The 20137-nt window shown below is 40.4% G+C and overlaps 1 protein-coding gene across 4 annotated transcripts in view; it reads left to right on the forward strand.

Annotated features, from left to right (window-relative positions):
* Positions 1-20137, forward strand: part of CSRNP3 (cysteine and serine rich nuclear protein 3) — a 114267-nt gene that overhangs the window by 68091 nt on the left and 26039 nt on the right. For all 4 annotated transcript variants that reach the window (XM_063341720.1, XM_063341719.1, XM_063341722.1 and 1 more), the window contains one exon: positions 11675-11845. In XM_063341720.1, the coding sequence (XP_063197790.1) occupies positions 11675-11845 (171 nt within the window). The remainder of the gene's footprint in view (positions 1-11674; positions 11846-20137) is intronic.

Genomic DNA, 20137 nt, shown 5'->3' on the forward strand with positions numbered 1-20137 from the left:
CTAGCCTTAATTTACTTCTAGATCTCAGAAGCCTGAGTCTGACATGTGATGTTTTGGTTTGAGCATGCACAATGTTTGTTGTGTGTCTTAGATTTTTGGTCACATTTGTTTATCGGAAAGAGGAATTTGCATTTGTTGAAAAACACAGTGATTTGGACAGATGTGATAGTTGAATAATAAAGTTAAAGTTAATATTAACTGAAGACATGTAAGTCATGGTTTAGGGTACGTAAAGGCAAATGTTTGGAAATTTATTCTAGAGCTTAAATATTTTCCCTGAAATAGCAACAGATGATTCTGCCATCTAAAACTCTCGCATGATCTTAAAAGGTACTTCTAGTAACTGAAACTTGAAGTTTAGGGTGTTTTTTCCCCCTGAACAAGCAGATGGAAGGTCAGGCTGAAGCAAGACAGGTATAATCTCATACAAGATTGGTAAAGCTGTCTGAAAGATAAATTCACATGTCATCTGTCAGTATCTGTCTTTGTCCTTGCTCTGAACCAGTTATGATGCTGCGAAAAACTGAATTATAAGCATGCCATTCCCTCAGTAAAACATCACCAAACACCATCGCATCTTTAAAATGTTGATGCTGTTTGAAGTCCTGCTGGTGAGTTTTGATCACTATTGCTTCGTTGCTCTTTTGTAGGGTTTTTTTGACCCTGAAAAAATGATTGAATGTAGATAAAAGGCAGATATGATTCATCTACAAATGCATACAAGCAAAAAATATTTTCTAGGTTAAAATAGCTCTGCGATAAATAGCATGGCTTTAATTTCTCCATCTCTCTACAAAGATGGATACAGTATTCTAATGAAATCTGTGATAAATTGGAGTTGTGAATAATTGCTAAAAAAAAGTAATATGGAAAACTGTGGGCTTTTTCCTCTTTCAGATTTGCATATAATTCTTTCCAACAACTCCCCTTCCTCTAGCCTTATCCCCCACCCTCCAAGAAAGTTTGCATTTTTAGGATCTCTGCTTCAGTTCTCCATCACTTCATATCTTTTTTTTTCCACAATGAAATAGTGAAAATGGCAAAAGAAACATAAATGTCTATCACCATAAAAATTTAGTGGAAAATCCGCTCGATATGTAAGTTCTCTGAAAGCTAAATTAGGGATAAAAGGAAGAGGAGCTGCTTGAGTTTTTCATGGTTTTGTACGTTTAGATGCAAAAATATAAGTAATGATTCTTCTTAAAACATAACATCAAAATGTATCGGACCACTTGCATTTAGGCTTTCTGATGAAAAGATAGATGGCTTTTAGTAACTACTTCATAAATCATTTCATGAAATATTTAACTTGATGTCCTGATTCAATTTGGGGATGGTTAGTATCCTGCTCTTTCATGAGCAACAGGGATTTGCATATTTATTTTATTGTCTAGTGTGAAGCAGTAAATATGGGCTACATGGTATGGAGCCTGACCCTCATCAGTCTTTCTGAGGGATGTGGGCAGGAACTAGAACATCATTTACCGATGGTAGCTTCACCATCCCGTGTAGTCCTTGGATTTTGATGAGGAAATGCAATCAAGTGATGCTGTTCTGTAGGGTAAGGCCGCAGAGTAAATACGCCTCCATGTAATTGTAGCTTTCATTAGCGTGCTGCCCCTTTGAGGGTAGCGAGAGCAATTTGGGGTCATGTTACATTTATTTATTTCAAACTGGCAAATTATTTCCGTGCATGCCTAGAAGTAACTCACGTTTTTCATCCGTGCTGCAAATCGGGATAAATGGGTCTGCGCTGAGCTCTGTGCTGCTGCAGCTGTTCTGGTGTCAGTACCTGGGCTAGCTGGTCCAAAGCTAGCTAAGGGGCCGCCTGTAGCCCCCTGCAATGAAAGTCCCGTCTGCTGAAAGCAGCAGGAGCTGCTGTGGTGTCTCTGCAACCGCTGTGGCATGACCACATGAGCTGGGCAGGACAGGCTGACCAGCACCGGGGCTTACGTCTCCCTGCTGGGGGTCGCAGCTGGGGGAAGGCAGCTGCCCCTTCAAACCCACCTCCCCGGGCGGCCTCTGAGTGGGGGCCGGGGCTCCTCCGGCGCCCGTGGGCATCTCCCACCTGAGGAGCAGCTGGCTGGTGCTTCTGGGAGGATGACAGGTTGGCATTGCCGTGGCTTCAGGAGGAGGCTGGTTTTTTTTGAATAGGGATCTGAATTTGATAACAAACTTCCCAGTGATTTTAAATCTGTTCTTTATTGTAATTGAGCAAAGCCTCCTTTTAATGTGTTGCATTAGCATGAATATGTTAAAAAAGTAAGCTGGATTGTAGAGGTTTTCAGTTGTACTTCCTAAGCGATGGTGATCTCTACTAAATGTCATTTGTGCGGGGGTGAAAGGATATACAAAAAAAATGTTAAAAGCCACAAAATGTATTTGTTAATTGTTTTTAGTGTGGACAACAAATGACAGGATGAACTTCCAGCATGAACTGCGACAGCTGAGCAGGCTATTCTCAAGCAAACGTTTTTGTCTTCAAGTATTTTGCTGGGGGGGAGGGAAACCCCATGACTCCGGGGGCACTTGGAGCGCTTGCAGAGCTGCCATTGTTTTGCTCTCTTGTAGTACCAGAGTCTTTATTGAACCGTTCGCTTTCAGAGTAGCTCAAGGTTTAACTTTGTAGCTTTCAATTAAGTCACTCAGTTGTTTACCATTATGCCCTCCTCACACACTTTTATTTCTAAACAAACATCTTTTAATAAAAAAATGGAAAACGGAAAATTGCGGAGTATTAACCTTCTCATCTCAGCTCCCCTGGAAAATACAGGATAATCAGAATGCTGCTAAAGCAAAATATCATAAAATATATCAAATAAAAAAAAAAACCTCGGGTTGAAAGTGTAAGCCACATACCTTCCCAGCAGTGCTTTTTAGGAGAGCGTAGGCCAGATAATTAATTTTGTCCCAGCAGAGTCCTCTGGCTGAGATGTCAGTGAATGGTCATAAGGTGCTTACAAGTCAGGCAATGCTATGGGAATGGGCTGGCTGCTTAGTTTCTATTCATCACTGTCTCGGTGACAAGAGTGCCTTGGGAATTGGATGGGTACATACTTGCTGTTAGACCCGCAGCTCTTCTGTCAGCCTTCTGGAAGAGTTTTCAGCTTTGAATTATAAAGTGAACTGAAAGGGATTTTAGACATGTTTATTATGATGCTAAGTCACTATGGCCATAAACTCCAGATTTTCTTCAGTATTAAAAAAAGAGACGTCAACGTTCAATTTTAACGCAGTTGGGATCTAATTTTAGGTCAGAGAATCATAGAATAGTCAGGCTTATTGTGGTCTGTAGCTTTACACATTCATGTTGTGATAACAGCATATACCCTTCCTTCGTGTGCCTTTGTGTCAAGTAAACGAAGGTACACATGCACAGGTCGGGAAAGACCTATGTGTAATTCTTGCTGGCCAAAAGTATGAAGTTACTATTGGAAAGATTGGCTGTAATTGAAGACGCACTTTAAAAATCCTCCCTTTTTAGGTTGTTACTTATTGACAATTACTGGCTTACAGAGAAATGTTTTAGTATACATGTTTTGTCCCTCTCATAAAAATCAACCGTTTCATTCTGGGATGCTGTGGTCACTAAATTTGGGAATTCGAAATCGTAGTATAGCTGATCTTTTTGACTGATTTCTTAAGGAAATTAGGCTTATGCAGTTATGCTTTCTCAATGCCTGTCGCATTGTCCGATATGTCTAACATATTTACCTTTTTAGGTTTTTTTAACCTGTTGCCTTATTTCATCTGAGCTTGAAAGAGAAGTAGTAGATCTTCTTCAAGTATTGTGCAAATGGGGGGTGAGATGGAAAAAGAGAGAGACTGTTAGTTCAAAGCAGTGAAAAAAAAAATTTGCACAAAGACTAAATCCCCGATTATCAAAGTAACCACATAGAGGAATGCATTAAACACCACGACCCTGGGGAAGACCATCAGTGAACCAGACCCCCTCCTGTGCCTCAGGTAATCCCATCCAGAAGACGCGAATCTATAAAGAAGCAATTTCCGTTCGTTTCTCAAATTTTTTTTTTTTTGTATACTTGAAATGAAATTCTACTTGTATTTTCTAGCAGTTAACAGAGTAGCTTATTTTTACCTTGTGCTGTTCATGGAGGAGAAGGTGAATTGACAATGCTCTACTTATGTGTCACTGGCAGGAGGAATCTTATCAGTTGTTGTATTGTATAAATTCACTATTTCCCGCATTGTTGTGCATGTTAGGGTTTGGGGAGTTTTGGGTGAATTTCCCCCATCAGTGTTTATTGTTGAAATACTGTTATTGCTAAAAATTTTCAGGGTTTCTTAAATAAACATATTGGTTTTCCTGGTTGAATAGATACACCATGTATGGTGAAAAGTCAAAAAGCAAATAATAGAAACAAATATTAATTTCACGTCTTTTATTTTTGAGTATAATTTTTTGTGGGCCTACTTAGGACTGTCTGGGTGTGCATTAAACCTGCAGATTGTAACATTGTATGTTAGTTGTGCATTGTCCTTGATTTAGATGGAAAGCTTGAATTATTACAGCCATAAAGCTATTTTTGAAGATAGTAGTTTCAAAACATCACAGCCTTCCAGTAGATATTAATAATTTATATTTTCCAGCACGAATAGTTTTATTGACTCTATTCTCCAGGGAGAAACATGCACTTAAACATCTTTTTACTAATTTTGGCTTCATTTGAGGCCAAGCCTTGAATGAAGTCATGATTTTACTCTCGTGTCATGGAGCTATATTCATTTCATTGGTGGCAATTGAATGTTGGCTCCTGCTGACCAAAATGGTTTTTGTTTCTAGGGGCCTGTTTCATACAGTCTTCCTCAAATATTTCTGCTAAAGAAAATAGTAGGTTTTCTGGTATTTATGAGCGGCTCTTTAGTTTCTACTATTATCTTTCAGCTTCCCAGTAGAAAAAATCCACAGAGTAACCTCTTCAGGAAGTGTTTTAGGCTACCAGAGATGTTGGTCTATCACGAAGTTGCTACTAATAGCTGTGCCAAATATTTATTCGCTATCTTAAAAACGCACACAGCCCTGTGATGAGGGTATTAGAGAATTGGGTTAGTGATGTTCTTTCTAATTTTAGCATTTATTACAAAGATAAAACCAAGACGTTATGGGAGATTTTTATGGTTTTGGTGTTTAAAAAAAGAGAAAAGAAAAAGGAAAAAATGAAAAGCCCATCAAACCCAAATCTTTCGATTGGTTGCTTGTAAGTTGTGAGATGCAAAGAACCAAGCTCATGCCGTAAGCTTTAAATGACTTGTTATTGAAGTTGGAAGAACATGAATCTGACCATTGTAGTACAAGGGGCTCCACAGCAGTTTCCGTGTTCTCCCGCACTGAAAATCTGGAGGCTCCTGGAGCTCCCAGATCTGTGTCCGTGCATGCACCGGCACAGGAGAAGGTATTCCTGCAGCTGTGCCTTTTCTTGGCTGGATGTGGTAAGACAAAAGGATCGGGTTGGACAAAATCATCCGCCAAGCTGGAATTTGAACGCTGAATTCAGGAGAGGAAAGTTGAAACAGTCTCCATTAGGGAACGTGCTGAGCATGCCTATTGTATAACGCTGCAGCAATACGAAAACGCAAATGGCTGCTGGCTGTGCACAGGCAGTGCTTTAATATCTCAGGATTTGGTGCATAATAAGCTAAGACCATTTTTTCATGCTGCCTATATGATGAATTCTTATTAACAATATTTGTTAAGGCATATTAAACATGTATGCACAATTCAGTTTTACCAGCGTGTGACAAAAGAAAACGTATGTAAGTAGAGCAACAAAATTTGCAGAACTAAGCAATGAATAATTGGCAAATAGCATAATTTTTGCAATCATATGACCCTTTACCATGTATTTATTTTGATATCCAAAACAATGTATATTTACACTTCAGGGGTGGCTGCTGGAGCTAAGAATACCTTTCACAAGACTACTGCAAATGGTAACTGTATTAGGGCAGCGTTCCGCTTCACAAATCAGTTCTGCTGAGAAGCTGGGCGTATTAGTACAACTGATCTGCTTCTGCTGATTGTGCTGCTTGTTCAAAGTGAGCGGAGCTAATGCAAATCCTTAGCTGTATGTTCAGATACATAGCACAGATGAATACCTGCTGCATGACAACACTCAACTTCGAGGACCACCATATTTTTTTATATCTGCTTTGTTTACCTTTGCCTTTATAACTTGCTTCTAGTGATCATGACAGTGCATGGCTTTGCTATTTCATTTATATTTCTCTTAAACAGTGAAGGAAACTTGAACTTTTTGGATCGGAGTCCAACTTCTGTAGGAAAGGAGGGGTTTTTGCAACCTTTTACTTAAGCCTTCGGTCCCTTCTCATCTTTTTTTTTCTTTCCAAATTTACCTCTTCCATTGCGCTGTTACTCAGTCCTTACTGTCATTCTCAAAAACTGATTAATTCAGGCAAACTTTCCTGTGTTCAAGCACATCTTTGACATTTGAGAGCTGTCTCCACTAAAGATTTCAAGTCTTTTCCTTAAAGTTCTCGGGAGTGAGAATGCTTTTCAGCCACTGTAGTTGCAAGATTTCTTTTCATTATTATTATTTTTTAACACAGATAAAACAGTTTGTCCCTTTTCACTTTTTAAATATTTTTGCAAGTTTAAACGTACATGAAGGTACGTATGAAACTTGCAAATGAGATGAGAGAAAATGGGCAAAAAGTGGGAGAATAAGAGCAAGCTCTTCATGTTCCCCTTTCCAGAAGAACATATTTAGAGGTCATAATAGCCAGCATAATTGATTCCTGCCAGAGGCAGTATGAATTTATATCTTTACCCTTGACTTGACTTTTAGCCTATATTTATTTAGCCATTTAAATTGTTGTAGCCATTTCTTTTGACCATCCCCTTGGCAGTCTCATTGTTGACACTTACACTTCACTTCCTCGGCGTTTGAAGTCATAATGGCTGGAAATATGTTTGGAAGGAAGCGTGTAGGCTACAACTAAATACTGTGTCACTCTAATTCCAAGCGTTAATGCTTTCTCAGTTTAAGCAAGCATTGTGTAGTATAAGGTATATTTCCTTATAGGAAGTCCTGTCTAAATATTTAAATTGTAATCTTGACATTATTTTAGCTGTGATATGGAAACTTAATGTTTTAAAGATATAATTAAGGGCGTTAGGAGAGACGAGTTGACTTTAAGGTGGCCAGAAGATAAATTCAAGGAATTCAATTGCCTTTTGTTGAAGGGGAGAGGGATCAATGTTCAGAAAAAGAATTTTGAAAATCAACAGGCCAAGCTGTCATTCCTCCAGAGGTTCTATTATTTAATACATCAGCTTTGTTTTTCAAATATTTCCTTTTAAAGTGTTTTAGAATTGATCATTGTGTTTGAAAACAAGGCAAAATTACAGTGCCAGCAGAGCTCATTCACTGATGCAGAGGTCCAGTAGCATACTGTGGGGAGGAGCATGTGTTCCCTACCAGCGTCGAGGTGGTTGTAAAATACCCCATCCTTCCCACGACTCGCTTTGAGCTGAACTAGTTCTACTTCTTTTTTTAATCTCTTAAGGGTTGGCCGTGGTTGTTGAGGGCTGCAGGTGTTTTACATCTGAGTAAGGTTGCAGGATTAATCCCTAAGTCAGATCCCCTTAATGAAATAAGAAGGAAGGCAATTAGAGGTTAGATGCTTGAGAGTTAAATGTTTTAATCCCCAGCATCTGGGCAGTTACCCTTCAGCGTGGAACCACAGCTCAGCTGTTTGCTATCAAAGCTCCCTGTGCTCCACAGTCACAGTCCAGTGCCCACTCCTGAAGGCAGGCGCATAAACCTTCTCTTTCAAGAACAGAGCATAGGTCGCTCTTCCTCTTAAAAACATCTTTCTTCTAAAGATCTGCTGCTGAATGGGCTTCTTGTAATTTACACAGTATTTTTAACAGCTAAGGAACTCACCAGGATGCTGGAGAGCTGAATCTGTCATTCAGTAATTGCAGCCTCTAAGCTACAGCTTAGCAGAGAGCACCCTAGTCCTCTGCTTAGGTGGAGACCATTTCACTGTATAGAAAATAATGCCAAGATTCATAGTCCAAAGAGAGTGTGCATGGTTAGCGTGCCAAGTGCTGTACTGTATTTACCAGCGCTCAGGTACATCATCACTCATGGGTTTGAGCCTGGCCCGACCTTTCTGGCCCTTTTCCTTCTCAACACGCTCTGCACTCGTAGTCTGTTTTCCTTTTGTTCTTAGACACCTTTCTTGGAAGAACACCAAGTTTCAGGCTCCTGGGGAGACCTGGATATGAAGTTATTCAGGCATCTCAAATCTCTGTAACTTCTGGGTATGTGCAGAAGCAGCCTTTATGCTAGGGGAACTTCAAAGTGAGAAAGTGAGACCCTGAAAAAGCTCACATGCCTTTGAAGAAGACAGTTTGGTGACAGGTGGGCAAGAGCCTTCTAGGAAAAGGGTTTTGATCTGAGGATCGGTCAAAGACAAGGTCATTGGAGTCATTTAAAAGTTACTGTTTCCTCAATTGAAGGGAGCTGTTTCTCAGTCAACAGTCAGTGATCAACCGTTTGTATGCCCCTGTGCCCTTGCAGGCGGTAGACTGAGCATGTGTAGTAGCTGTGGCTGATGGTGGCCATACTGTGTTGCGTGGCAATGTATACCTGTTGAGATTGCACATCACCCCCCTGCTTTGGTTTTGTAGCCCTAGGGAATCTGGCACCAGTTCCCAGAGCAGACTCAACAGGACTGTATCAGTACCTGTACGTTACTGTCAAGAGTTGGGTACCTTCTGATGGGAATCCACGTCTTGTTCTGGGAATCATTAGCTCAGAATTGGGAAGAATCTGTTTGAGCGGTAACTGAGTGCTCAAGTGTTTCCAGACTTGCACAGTTTTTTGCCTACTTTCTCTTCCTTGTTCTGGCTGATGAACACTTTAGTTACCACATTAGAAGTGGAACAGTGTCAACAAGAGGTTTTGGGGACTTCCCCAGAGGCAGCTGTGGGGGGTTGCACAGCTGTGAGATTGAGAGCTCAGGCAGTAACACGCCGGGTGCTTTCCGGCAACTGCAGCAGTGGGACAGACTCCTCAGCTTTGGGATGAGTAAGTCGATGCTGCAGTTCCATTTGCGTCTCCATCGCCATTCCCTCCCTGCACACACCCCCCCAAAGTATACAGGCATTTCCTAATTCCATACAGGATCAGCAGATGCATTGCACCTCCCTTGTAATAGAATCGCTATTGGGGGTTGAAACGGAAACATCACTATACAACAGCAAGAAGACCTCAGTGACTTCTCTTCAGCTATTTCCACTTTGCAGGGAGTACCTGTACATGTGGAGTTCTATCTAGTGTAGCATGCCGCTAGACACTGGCGTGCTTCTGCTGCTGTTTACTGTCCAAAATACCATAAAGACTGAAACTGCTGTGATTTTGAAGGGTCTGTGGCTATAGTTTTGGGAGATGTGTTTTGTTGTGGTTTTTTCCCCCCAATAAACTAAAATGAAGCTTGTTGCCTCAGGAGAGCAAGTCAAATGAATTTATAGGAGGCTGTGCACTGTCGTACAGCAACATTTCAGCCTTATGCTTAGGGGAAATTGACTGCAAGGATGAGGAAGCAGAGCCATGTATCTGCAGTGGTTGTGGCTGGATTTCTCATCCCATTGCTTTCCGCTGAAGCGTTAAATACTGACTACTGCTGGAGACAGGATATTAAACTTGGGGCAGTCATGTATGTGCCTCTCAGAGCTTTTGCTTCCTAAGAGATGAATGAACTCCCTTATTATAAAACTTCCATTTTAGTTCTTGTAATTAAATAATATCATAAAAATGTTGTATAACGTATCTGTAATTTCTAGTTTTGACTTACCAAGGCAACCTTAAACCTGCCCATAACTCCCTCCTGCTGTGCTTAGGAGTTGGCAGACAATGTAAAATGCTTTTTCAGCAATTTTTTTGGGGTAGCTCTCAGATACCTTATCCTTTTCTAGCTTCATATCAGGCCAAAAGTTGGTTGCAAACCTCTTCACTCGGTCACTTTGTTTTTTCCATGAAGGAAACAGGTGTTGGGGCTTGGACGCGTAGGAAACATTGAAACTACTTGGTACTAGACGAAGTGTGAGCAAAGGTACCAGAGGATCAGCTGAAGTGTTGTGCTTACAGGGTCGGAACATAGCAGCTACATCACTGAGACTACCTCTATGTTAATTAAAAAGATAAAAAAGGTGCAGGCTAAGGACAGCATTCTCTGGCTTGTCCACAGTAGCTAAGCTGTCAGCCCACTGCCAAAACCCAGCTGCCCTCATCCAGCCTGCCTGCTGGGAATGGTTCTGGCACCTGCTTCATCCTGCGTTATCCAGGAGAGTGTGAGGTGGCCTGGGCCAAAACCCTGAAAGGTGCTAATTGTTAAAACAGTATGGTCGGTATTGGAGTCTCTGCCTTAACCTCATCTCACTTACTGGTAGTCATTTAGCCCAGCATATGTTAGCTTCCTGACAGGTTTATTTTTTCTAAAACATATAACCATAGAATTGTTGGTTGGAAGCGGGCTCTGAAGGTTTTCTAGTCCAACTTCCTGGATGGAGCGGATCACAGATGGCTTGAAATTAATGAGTCCTAAAGGTAGCTGCAGGGATGTAAAAAGTTCTGTTTCGGTGAGGAATGCAATTTTTTTTTCTTTTCTTGCTTTCAGTGGGATTTGTCAGAATCCTGTGGTAAGTCTGTAGCGGTAGGTTGTGTGTCCTACTTGGTGAGTTGAGCACGTCATCAATCCCAGACAAACTTTTTGCCTGGATAAGTATCAGCACTGCTTGCCTCTGCAGTGCTGCGGGCGGCGTGGTGGCAGCTGCGTGTCCTCTGAGCAAGCTCCAGCTGTCCTTGATCTCTCCTCAGTTAGTTAAGGGTACACTTTCTCCTTAATTAAGTGCAATTTATGTTATAATTCTACCTCTGCTGCTAAATTTCTGCTTGAATACTTTGCTTTATAATCTTCTGCTCAACCTCAGGAGTATATTAGGCATCTCATTTCTTAATGTGGGAAGGTGAGAGTTCTGTAGGCAATTGGTGTCTCTGACTGGAGTGGGGAATTTCTGAATTCCAGGCATTTATTGAGCACTAAATTGTTATACAGTCTTTGTGACTTCATTGTCTTTTATCTGTCTGTAATGTGGGAATTATCAGATGGATTTCTTATAGGGGTGATGTTGACACTAATTAGATCACGTATGTTTGGTGATGGGAACTGTAGTGTTCAGAATGATTTCTTCTTATTTAATTTCATCCCTGATTGTGAACATTTCTTCTTCCCATGGCAGCCAAGGGAGGGACCAAGAGAGGGTGTTTGAAAAGAAACTCCCATTTTTTCCTTGTTTGAAATTTCACAACATAAGCTAGAAATCAGGGGTTCTATTGACATCAAAATGGGAAAAATACTCCCTCAAAGCAATCTGTTACACATTATTATAGCAAAATAACAGTCTCCATACATGACAAGTTAGGGTATGACTTTTGATGTCGTTTTGCTTTCCTGTGGCTCCACTGTCTCCTAATTAATTGTATCTAATTTCATACTAAATGGTTATTTAAGACTAGAAGTGGCAACTTACTGGTACTTCTAAGTAAAAATTACTTTGGAGATTATGACTGCATATTCTGCAGTTGGATGTTTCAGTGCCTCATTGCCTCTGTTCCCGTTACAGGTGCATGTGACAGCATTGCAGCGATGAGTGGAATTTTAAAGAGGAAGTTTGAAGAAGTTGATGGCTCCTCACCTTGTTCCTCTGTGCGGGAATCAGATGATGACATTTCTAGCAGTGAAAGTGCTGACAGTGGTGATAGTGTCAATCCATCCACTTCTAATCATTTTACCCGTAAGTACTAAAGCAGTGTATCTAAAGAATTCTTCCTGTTCCTCAAAATAAAATAAATTTTATGGTTAGATAAAGATGATGATTTTAAATTGAACAGCCGATAAAATGGACTCTCTGAGGTGTTCACTTTGTGACTTCCTCGTAGTGACTTAGCAAACTGTATAAAACTATTTGTCATTGTAAAAATTCAACATCACTTGGAAGTTCCTACCTATTTGCCGTTTGAATTATGTAGCTGTTTGTAGTCAGTGTTGGGAGTTGTGCTTAAGGTATTTCAAACAGGTACTGTAGGGAAGGTGCTTTAGGTAAGTTTGTTTATTTTCCTTAGATAAGTACAGTGCAGCTGACAGCTATCTGCAGTATTGTATTGTTGAGGGTTGTTTTCCAAGTAAAATAATAAGCTTTCTTCTATTTGGAATTGAGGAACATTGTGTATGGGACACATTATTGCAATAGTTTCTATTCTTCACATAGGGAAGGGTATCTCTGTACTAGGCAATGGTTTTGTGTAAAGACAAGAATTTGATTTTAAGTTAGCAAAGCTATATGTGCAGCATATATATCTAGGAAGAATGAATTTACAGTCTATATTTGTAGTTTATGATATTTGGTTTAGGTGGTTATATGTTTTTAATAGTGAACTGTGTGTTTTTAAAGCAGAGGTTTGCCTCCTTCAGCTGTTTTGTATATAGATCTCCCCACTGGAGTTAGTGGCTATAAGGCTGTTTTCTTAAGACTGTGGGCCAAGGAGTAGGTGAGGCTCCTCATCACTGCCCGTACCCAATGCGATCCTTATAACTATCTGGTTTAGATTGTGCCTAGAAATCATGTTTGCCCATGCGATATGAATGTTCTTATAACTGATTCATCTACCAAATGCTGCTAGGCAGTTTGAGCTAGGGTTTGGATGTGAGTGTCCGAATCCTCTTTGTTCTGCTATGGAACACTCCTGTGCAAAGGGTGACACAGGCACAACTCCTGAAATGTGTTTACATGGGACAATCTGGATGTGGTATATTATAATTTAAGATGCAGTACTAGTAGGGAACCTATTTTATTGAAATGCCACAAAGGAGTAAGTGATCCAGTAAATAAATCTCTTTGATAGTATTAAGAAATAACTTGGTGACAATATTATCTGCAGGCTAATCTTTTAACTTTTGCATCTGTTTAAGGACTTGGCTGATTATTCATCATGGACTGAAAGCAGTCCTTTTACATCCAACAGTCATTGCCACCCACATAGGAGACAGCAAATTTTATTGTGAATACATAGATAATACAAAGGCAGCTCATAATTTAGGGGACAAACTTGGAAGTTGTAATAGATGCATGTAACAATAAGCTTTGATTGTAGTTGACACAATAAATAATTTAGTTTTTTAATAAAATCTGTGAGGAAAACTATAGCGTTTCAGCGTTATGATTAATGATCTGTATAACTGAGATATTTGTGGCCAGAGTAATAAATGTTTACCTGTGTACACACTCACACACACACATATGTAGAAACTGTACATATTACATTTTTAAATATATATATGTCCGTTGGCGATACGGAAATAGAGTAAGTTGTTTGCATGTGCATTGATACTGCTTTTTAAGAAGTATTTTCTTTAATATAGGTGCAGCAGCCTAAATTTGAAGAAATCAGTACAGAATAATCCCATATTATATAAGGCTGGTTTGGGAAGAATATAATTGAACAGGCGGCGTTGGTGCTGCATTTGAATGGGCAAATCTCAAGGTCCTTGAGGCCAAGAGTTTTGGAGACTAGTTTCTGTGCCGCTGGAACGCGACGTCTTTCAGTGTCTAATATTCTGCTTTGCTCTTACTGTAATGCAGCGTACTTGTAGGAGCTTGATAGCGGTGGGGTTTTTTGTTGGTAAGAAAAGAGAGGCTGTTGCTGCTGAGATGAAGTATAGACTGGGAAGGTGGTTTTATCCCTACCTGATTACTTGCATCTTGCATCCAGACTCTCTTCCAGTGTGCGTCATTATTTTGTGACTTTACCAAGGACACTCGATGTTGCACCTGATGGGAAAGTCAAATTTTGTTACTGTTAAAATGCTGCAAGTGAGATTTTGCACCTCCTTCTTCTTTTTTAATACTAAAGCATATCAGTTACTTGTATGTTTACACAATCGCCATCTACCAGTTGAGCGGTGTTAGAAAAACCACTCAGCTAGCCTTAGGCACATCTGCTATATATAAGAGCAGCTCTGCACTAAAACGGTGAGGCTTAGTGATGATGTGTGATAGTAAAAGGTAATTTGTGTTTACAATAAAAATTAATCATGTTTATATTTAAAATAAATGCAAAGGAGTAAAGTTACTTGACAAATGCTGAAAGATGTGTTTAACTTGGTAACTGACTAGCTCGAGAAAAACCAGGTTTTTTGTTGAGATTGGATTTTTATTTTGTTTTAGTCTTCTTGCATTTTCTTGAGACTTCATGTGCTTCGATTCTGGAAAGAATGTTTTAATTGGACAATTGGTGAAATTGTTATACACAAAGGATTTGTTTTCATTGTGTTTTATATCAGTTGGTTGACATCCGTTGTGTGTGTGATGCTGGATGCTCCCCAGGGTGGGAGTATGTACTCTTTGTATGTACTTAGATTTTTTTTTAATTTTTTTAACTTTTAGATTTTTTAAACAATATGATTTGAAAAAGTGTAGTTTGAGTTCTAGGAAGTGATAAAAAATTAACTGATCCTACTGGGGTACTTGGCCCTGTCTTGGCAAAGCAAAATATGTGGAAATTGTCAATGTTCGTATGTCACGAATACGGGTGTTTTACAGAGCTACTAAGTGATGCTCTCTACGTGCAGATGTGTTGTACAATAACGAAACTGTTAACAGAGTACATTGAATGGTGTTTTGTTCATTCTTTAAACATATTCATCTCCCAAAATATAAGAGCTTTCCTGCGTTGAATATTTGAATCCGTACTTTCAAGGGCATATGGCAAGGAAGAGCTCTGTGAGACTTTTTCAGCAAACAGACTAAAAAGAGCCAGTGCAGAAGAAAGGCTGGCCAAATTCCTCGACTCTGTTCCATGCCTCAGTACCTCCTTGATGGAGGTTATCTTTCTAAACCATTTCCTGACACGTTTTGCCATTTTCTTGTCCATTCTGTGGGAAACTGTCAGATCCTGGATACTGTCTTCCTTACGGTCCTTTTTCACATAAGTAAATCTGAAGTTCAGTATAGACTCTCTTTTACTGACTGGAAATGTGCAGGTTGTGGGTGTCCTGTAGTCAGCCCCAAGATCTATATGTTAATTCTTTAACTGAGCTTTTAAAAAAAGCCTAACATGGTCCTCTAAGTCTTATTTTCCTTTCTAATTGACCTGACGAGATAACTTTTTTAATCACTTGGTAGCTACAACTCTTTCAGTGCTTCAGCAAGCAAGCAGTTTGCGTATAAATCTGTCTAGAGTAGCTGATGCATCTCAGTACATTTACACAACCCTTGAAACAATATGCGTTGGGTCAGATAAACAAGAACCTTTCAGCTGTCCTGCTCCATTACCCTTAAGGTCGGTTTCTCCTGCCAGCTAAATGAGGCACACAGCTGCTGTGGATCATTCAGGTGATCAGAACCACCCGAGGATAGCTTTGATCTCAACATTAACCCTGTAGTGTGATGGCAGAAAATACATGACTGAGGTGTCCCTAAGTGCTATCCGTTGTGACTACGATACAGGGGTAAGTACAGAGTTCCTTTAACAATATATCCATTTAAATAAATCAAGACAGCAGCAGCAACAACCACAACAAAAAATCCCTAGCCTAAGTTACAGGTATCTTTTTCTGAGTCGGGAAATTAAATTACAGTCAGTAAAGCATAGATAACTGTTACCAGGTTCATAACCAAAAAATAAATAAATGTAGCATTTTCTTGGTCAGGTATGTGTGTATATACATCTGCACATTTTTAAATGTCTTATCAAATGATGATGGAATGCCTTCATTACTATTGGCAGATATAATCTCTACCATCTTTTTTACTTACTTTTCTCAGTCTATTGAGGTTGTTTCAGTTTGGTTCAGTGGGCTGTTAGTCACACCGCAGATTTACTGTAATGGATGCCAAAGCATATTACTAACCACATACTTGTCCCATTTCACGGCCCCTCCTCCGTATCAGAAAGAGGGGTGTTCATCTTCAAGTGACAGTCCAAGCATGCATATACAGTATTAGTCGGGACTGAGAATATTTTTTCCCTTTGTCCGTAGAGGTATGTGGAATACAGGGCAGGAGCACACTGAATGCCATTTCAGCTTCTCTAAATTGCCCTGTTGAGCTAGGGCACGTTGTCTTTGGAATTGCCATTCAGGAGATGTCTGTACAATGCCCTGACAGTTCCTGTGATGGTGTGTGCTGAGGGACACCAGGTTCCACGCTCCAGCTCAGGTGTGGTGGAGGTACCTGCCCCTAAATGCTCGATCTATTTTTCTGATAAAGAAAAATATCCAAATATAAGTTGCAGAATTGCATGCAATTGAAAGACCTGGGAAGACCTCATCAAATCCTGTCTTTTGCGCTTTGGTGCTGGTAAAAACTCCCCATATCGCATTAATCACAGATGCATCTCTTAAGAAACATACTTTGGGGAGCTGCTGCTTTCCTCTGCCGTTGCAACTTCAGTGTAGCGCAGCTGAAACTTTCAGAGTAATGCCTTTATTGCAGGGGCTTCTCTTCACCTGCCTGCAGGTGAAATCTCCAGTGCCAGCTCATCTGACAAGGTGATCAACAGGAGGTAGAACCGTCGTACACTCTAGTTGATATCCTCCATCAATTATCTGTATCTTGCCATTTACTTTATCACTGTCATTAGCAGGGTGATTCTGCAGCCAGCCATAATCAGAGGGCCTGTCCTTCTGCTAACAAGGGTACTGCCTTTAAGAGTATGGGATGCCTTAGGGTCATTGTGAATGTGGCTGGGGAGTGAGGGTTCTGAGAAAACCCTTTGGTCTCTAAACGCTCTCGCCATCTTTTGATTTTACTGTTAAAGATAACAAGAAATTTGAAAATAGAACTACATCCCCGTTGCAGTACTTGCCATAGGCCCTTAAAAGTACTGTTTTCAATATTCTGGAGTCGCTAACATATTGAGATTGCCTCGTCTATGTGGCCATGCAGAGCTTGGAAGAAGGTACCAAATCTTTTGATAGGAAGGTCTAGCTATTCTTAAATTATCTTTATGTGGAAGATAAAGTTTTATTTGGTGCGAGGTCCGTAGCACAAGGCATTACCTGAGCTTTGAGCTTAAGCTGGGTGTTTAATTGCTGGTTAATGATAGAAATCTAAATGAATTAAAGTAGTGATGTTGCCTTGTTATGGGAAAACACTTAGAAGGTGTAGCTAAATGCAGGCATTCTTTTTTCATGGCATCTTGCAATTATTTCTATTGCCTGCAACCAGGCTTGGAATTTCCTTCTTAATGAGGAATACATTCGTGTCGTTATTTGTTGACTCGCATTATGAAATGCAAACAGGTTGAGAGATTATCGGTTTTGATTCTTAAAATAAATCGGCTCATCTGGGCAGTAAAAAACAAGAAATGCAAAGAAATTCAGTGAAATGTATTGCGATGTCTTCGCTCCAATGCTCGTACGGGCTGAGGGGGCAGGGTATGCCATGACAGGGCCTTGCCTGCTGTCTGTCATCTGGAATAACAACTATTGTAGAGGAAGTTTTTAAAAATGTAAAGAGGGGTTAGGAGGCAGGCTCCCACTGGTTTTTAGAAGGATTTGTGCAATTAATTCTATTCCTATATTTTGGACGTTTGTTCCTATAAATTAGTGCATTTCATACACTATACAAGCAGAGGGACAGTTTTTGCCTTACATGATGTTTTCTGTTGGCTTAGATAACATATAAACAAAGTTTTTTTGTTGAAGGTGTTCATGAGAGATATGCAAAATATGTTTGCAAATGCAAAGCCAGGGACAGCTAAATGGGTAGTTGTGTTCATATCAAACGACTATTCACAGAGGCCACCTAGAAGGTGCGACAAAGGGCTGCCTGTCCCAAGGAGACACGTCTCCTTAGGAGAGTTCGGCACGTACAGTTGTTATGCATGGGTGTTCCTGCGAGGATCCATGGTAGCGGCTTTTCCTCCTCATGCTATTTGAACCTGGCGCCAAGGTCAGAAATAATCATCTACAAAACAGCAGCCGGCGTTTAGGGTGAATGGTGAGGCAGAGAGCAGTTCAGCGTCTCCTCTTCTCCCCGCAGGCTGATTATATTTGCAGAATGGAGAAAGTGGACTAGTATGATGAACGTCACAGAAAAGCGTTCCGGAGATAGAGGGTGCTGAGGAAATAAACTTAAAGCTTTCACTGAAATTTCAGCAGTAAAATTCCAGCTTTTAGCATGCATCCCAAGAATTTAACATTTCTGTGAGATTTTAGACAAAGCTCTTGACAGTGAGGCAAAACGTTCAACTGAAGTACGAATGAAAAACCTCTCCTATTCATGTTAAACTTGTCTGGGAGCTAGTATTTTTCAAAAACCTTTTCAAATGTGACATAAATAAATATAGCCTTAGGCAAGCATTCCCATCGAGCCCCTCCTGTGAGGTGAATTTAGCTTTGGCTTTACCGGAGAGGAAGGTACCAGGAGGATGGAGCCGTGTAACGCTGATAGGGTACGTGTTGCAGTTCCACAGCGTTGTCCTTGTCCTGTCTAATTTCCACTACGCCTTTCTGAGTATGCGGTTCCCTTCAAGATTTCCAGGTTTGAATTTATTTCAGAAAACACCTGCCTGCCCTGAAGCCCACATGTTTCTTTGGGAGGGTATATTGGTATGTCACAGCATTTCTTCTTAATGTGGATTTCCAGCATGTGGGAGAAGCGTTTCATCATTAAGGGTTTAAAATTTGTAAATGTAGTGTATGGAGACGCTTAGAAAAATATCTTTTGGGAAGCAGTGGGGTAGAAGGAGAGGTAGGAGTCAGAGGCAGAGCAGTTTCTGGAATAGGACCTTTACCCAAGTTTTTGTTTTCTATGAAGTCTGCGAAGCGAACTGGCTTTTATAAGTGACGTTCTGACCTGGATTACCGTGATGGATTAGGCTTCACTGCTCTGTGGTGTTAACCTTGATGAAACATTGCATGGGAAAGTCATGGAGCAGATGGAGAATGGTGTTAATCCTTCTTGCCGTAATAGTTTATATGGCACTAAGAGTATGTAAAAAGCAGACAAATGGGTGGTAGAGGATCGGAAAAGCAGCGTTTCCTCCGGTCATAAAATAGGGCTTTAATCCAAAAGGCTGCTTCATACACGTTTTTTCCAGCCTTTTGAAATTTTCATGTGCCTAAGATATTTCTGCACTGGTGACAATGAATTGCTTTGCCCTCATTGATGCAAGAGTGCTAGTAATCTGCCGGCTAGCCATATGGTTCAAATTTATTTTAATTTGTCTTTGACATCAGGAGAATAGCTGAGACAGCAGAAGAAAGTGCTTATGTCTTGGAGTTCAGCCAGAACTGAGATTATTTATGTTTCGTAATCAAAGAACTACCAGTTTTGTCAGTAAAAAATGTTTGAAAAACATGATGGGCTTAAGATGTCATTCCTGTCAGAATTTTGTTAAACTAGGGAGCGGACTTGGTGTTTTATACACAGATACAGCCACAGTGGGATCTCTTCCCACGTGATGGGGGTTGGATTCTGTTTTGGCTGCTGAATGCGCAGAAGGAAATTCTTCGTCTCTCACAGGTTTCACACGGCAGTAGCTCCACTGCCCAGAGAGCAAAGTGAGGATGTTCAAAGGTGAACAGAATTGCAGCTGTACAGCGCATTATCCGTATGTGAGAGCAATTCAGGAAAACTTTGTTTCAGCCTGCCAGCACATTATTACTGTTGCTTGCCTATTTAATCAGTTATAATTTATTCATATACAGATGAGACTCGGATGATTCTCATAAGGATACACTGGGCTGCTAGAGCAAATATTAATTTTCCCCTTTGGAAAATTACTTTTCTTGGGATTTGGGAGTTGGATGGGCCCATGATGACATCTGTTAGCAAGACATAAGAAATACACTATGAATGAATACGATAAAACCTGAATTTTTCAAATGTGGAAAGAGTTGGAGGGGGTTGCGTCTTTCGTTTTTCACAAATTCACAAATAGATAAGTAATGGTTATTCTTAGGGGAGAGAGCGGAAAATACAGCTGGAGGTGGAGAAGGAAGGGACACCAGAAGCAGCTTCAGAAGTTTATACCAGCTGTGGGAGGAGGCAGCGGCTGGGGATGTTGGGTGCAGGTGGCAC

This window comes from Chroicocephalus ridibundus, chromosome 7, assembly GCF_963924245.1.
Source record: "Chroicocephalus ridibundus chromosome 7, bChrRid1.1, whole genome shotgun sequence".
NCBI lineage: Eukaryota > Metazoa > Chordata > Aves > Charadriiformes > Laridae > Chroicocephalus > Chroicocephalus ridibundus.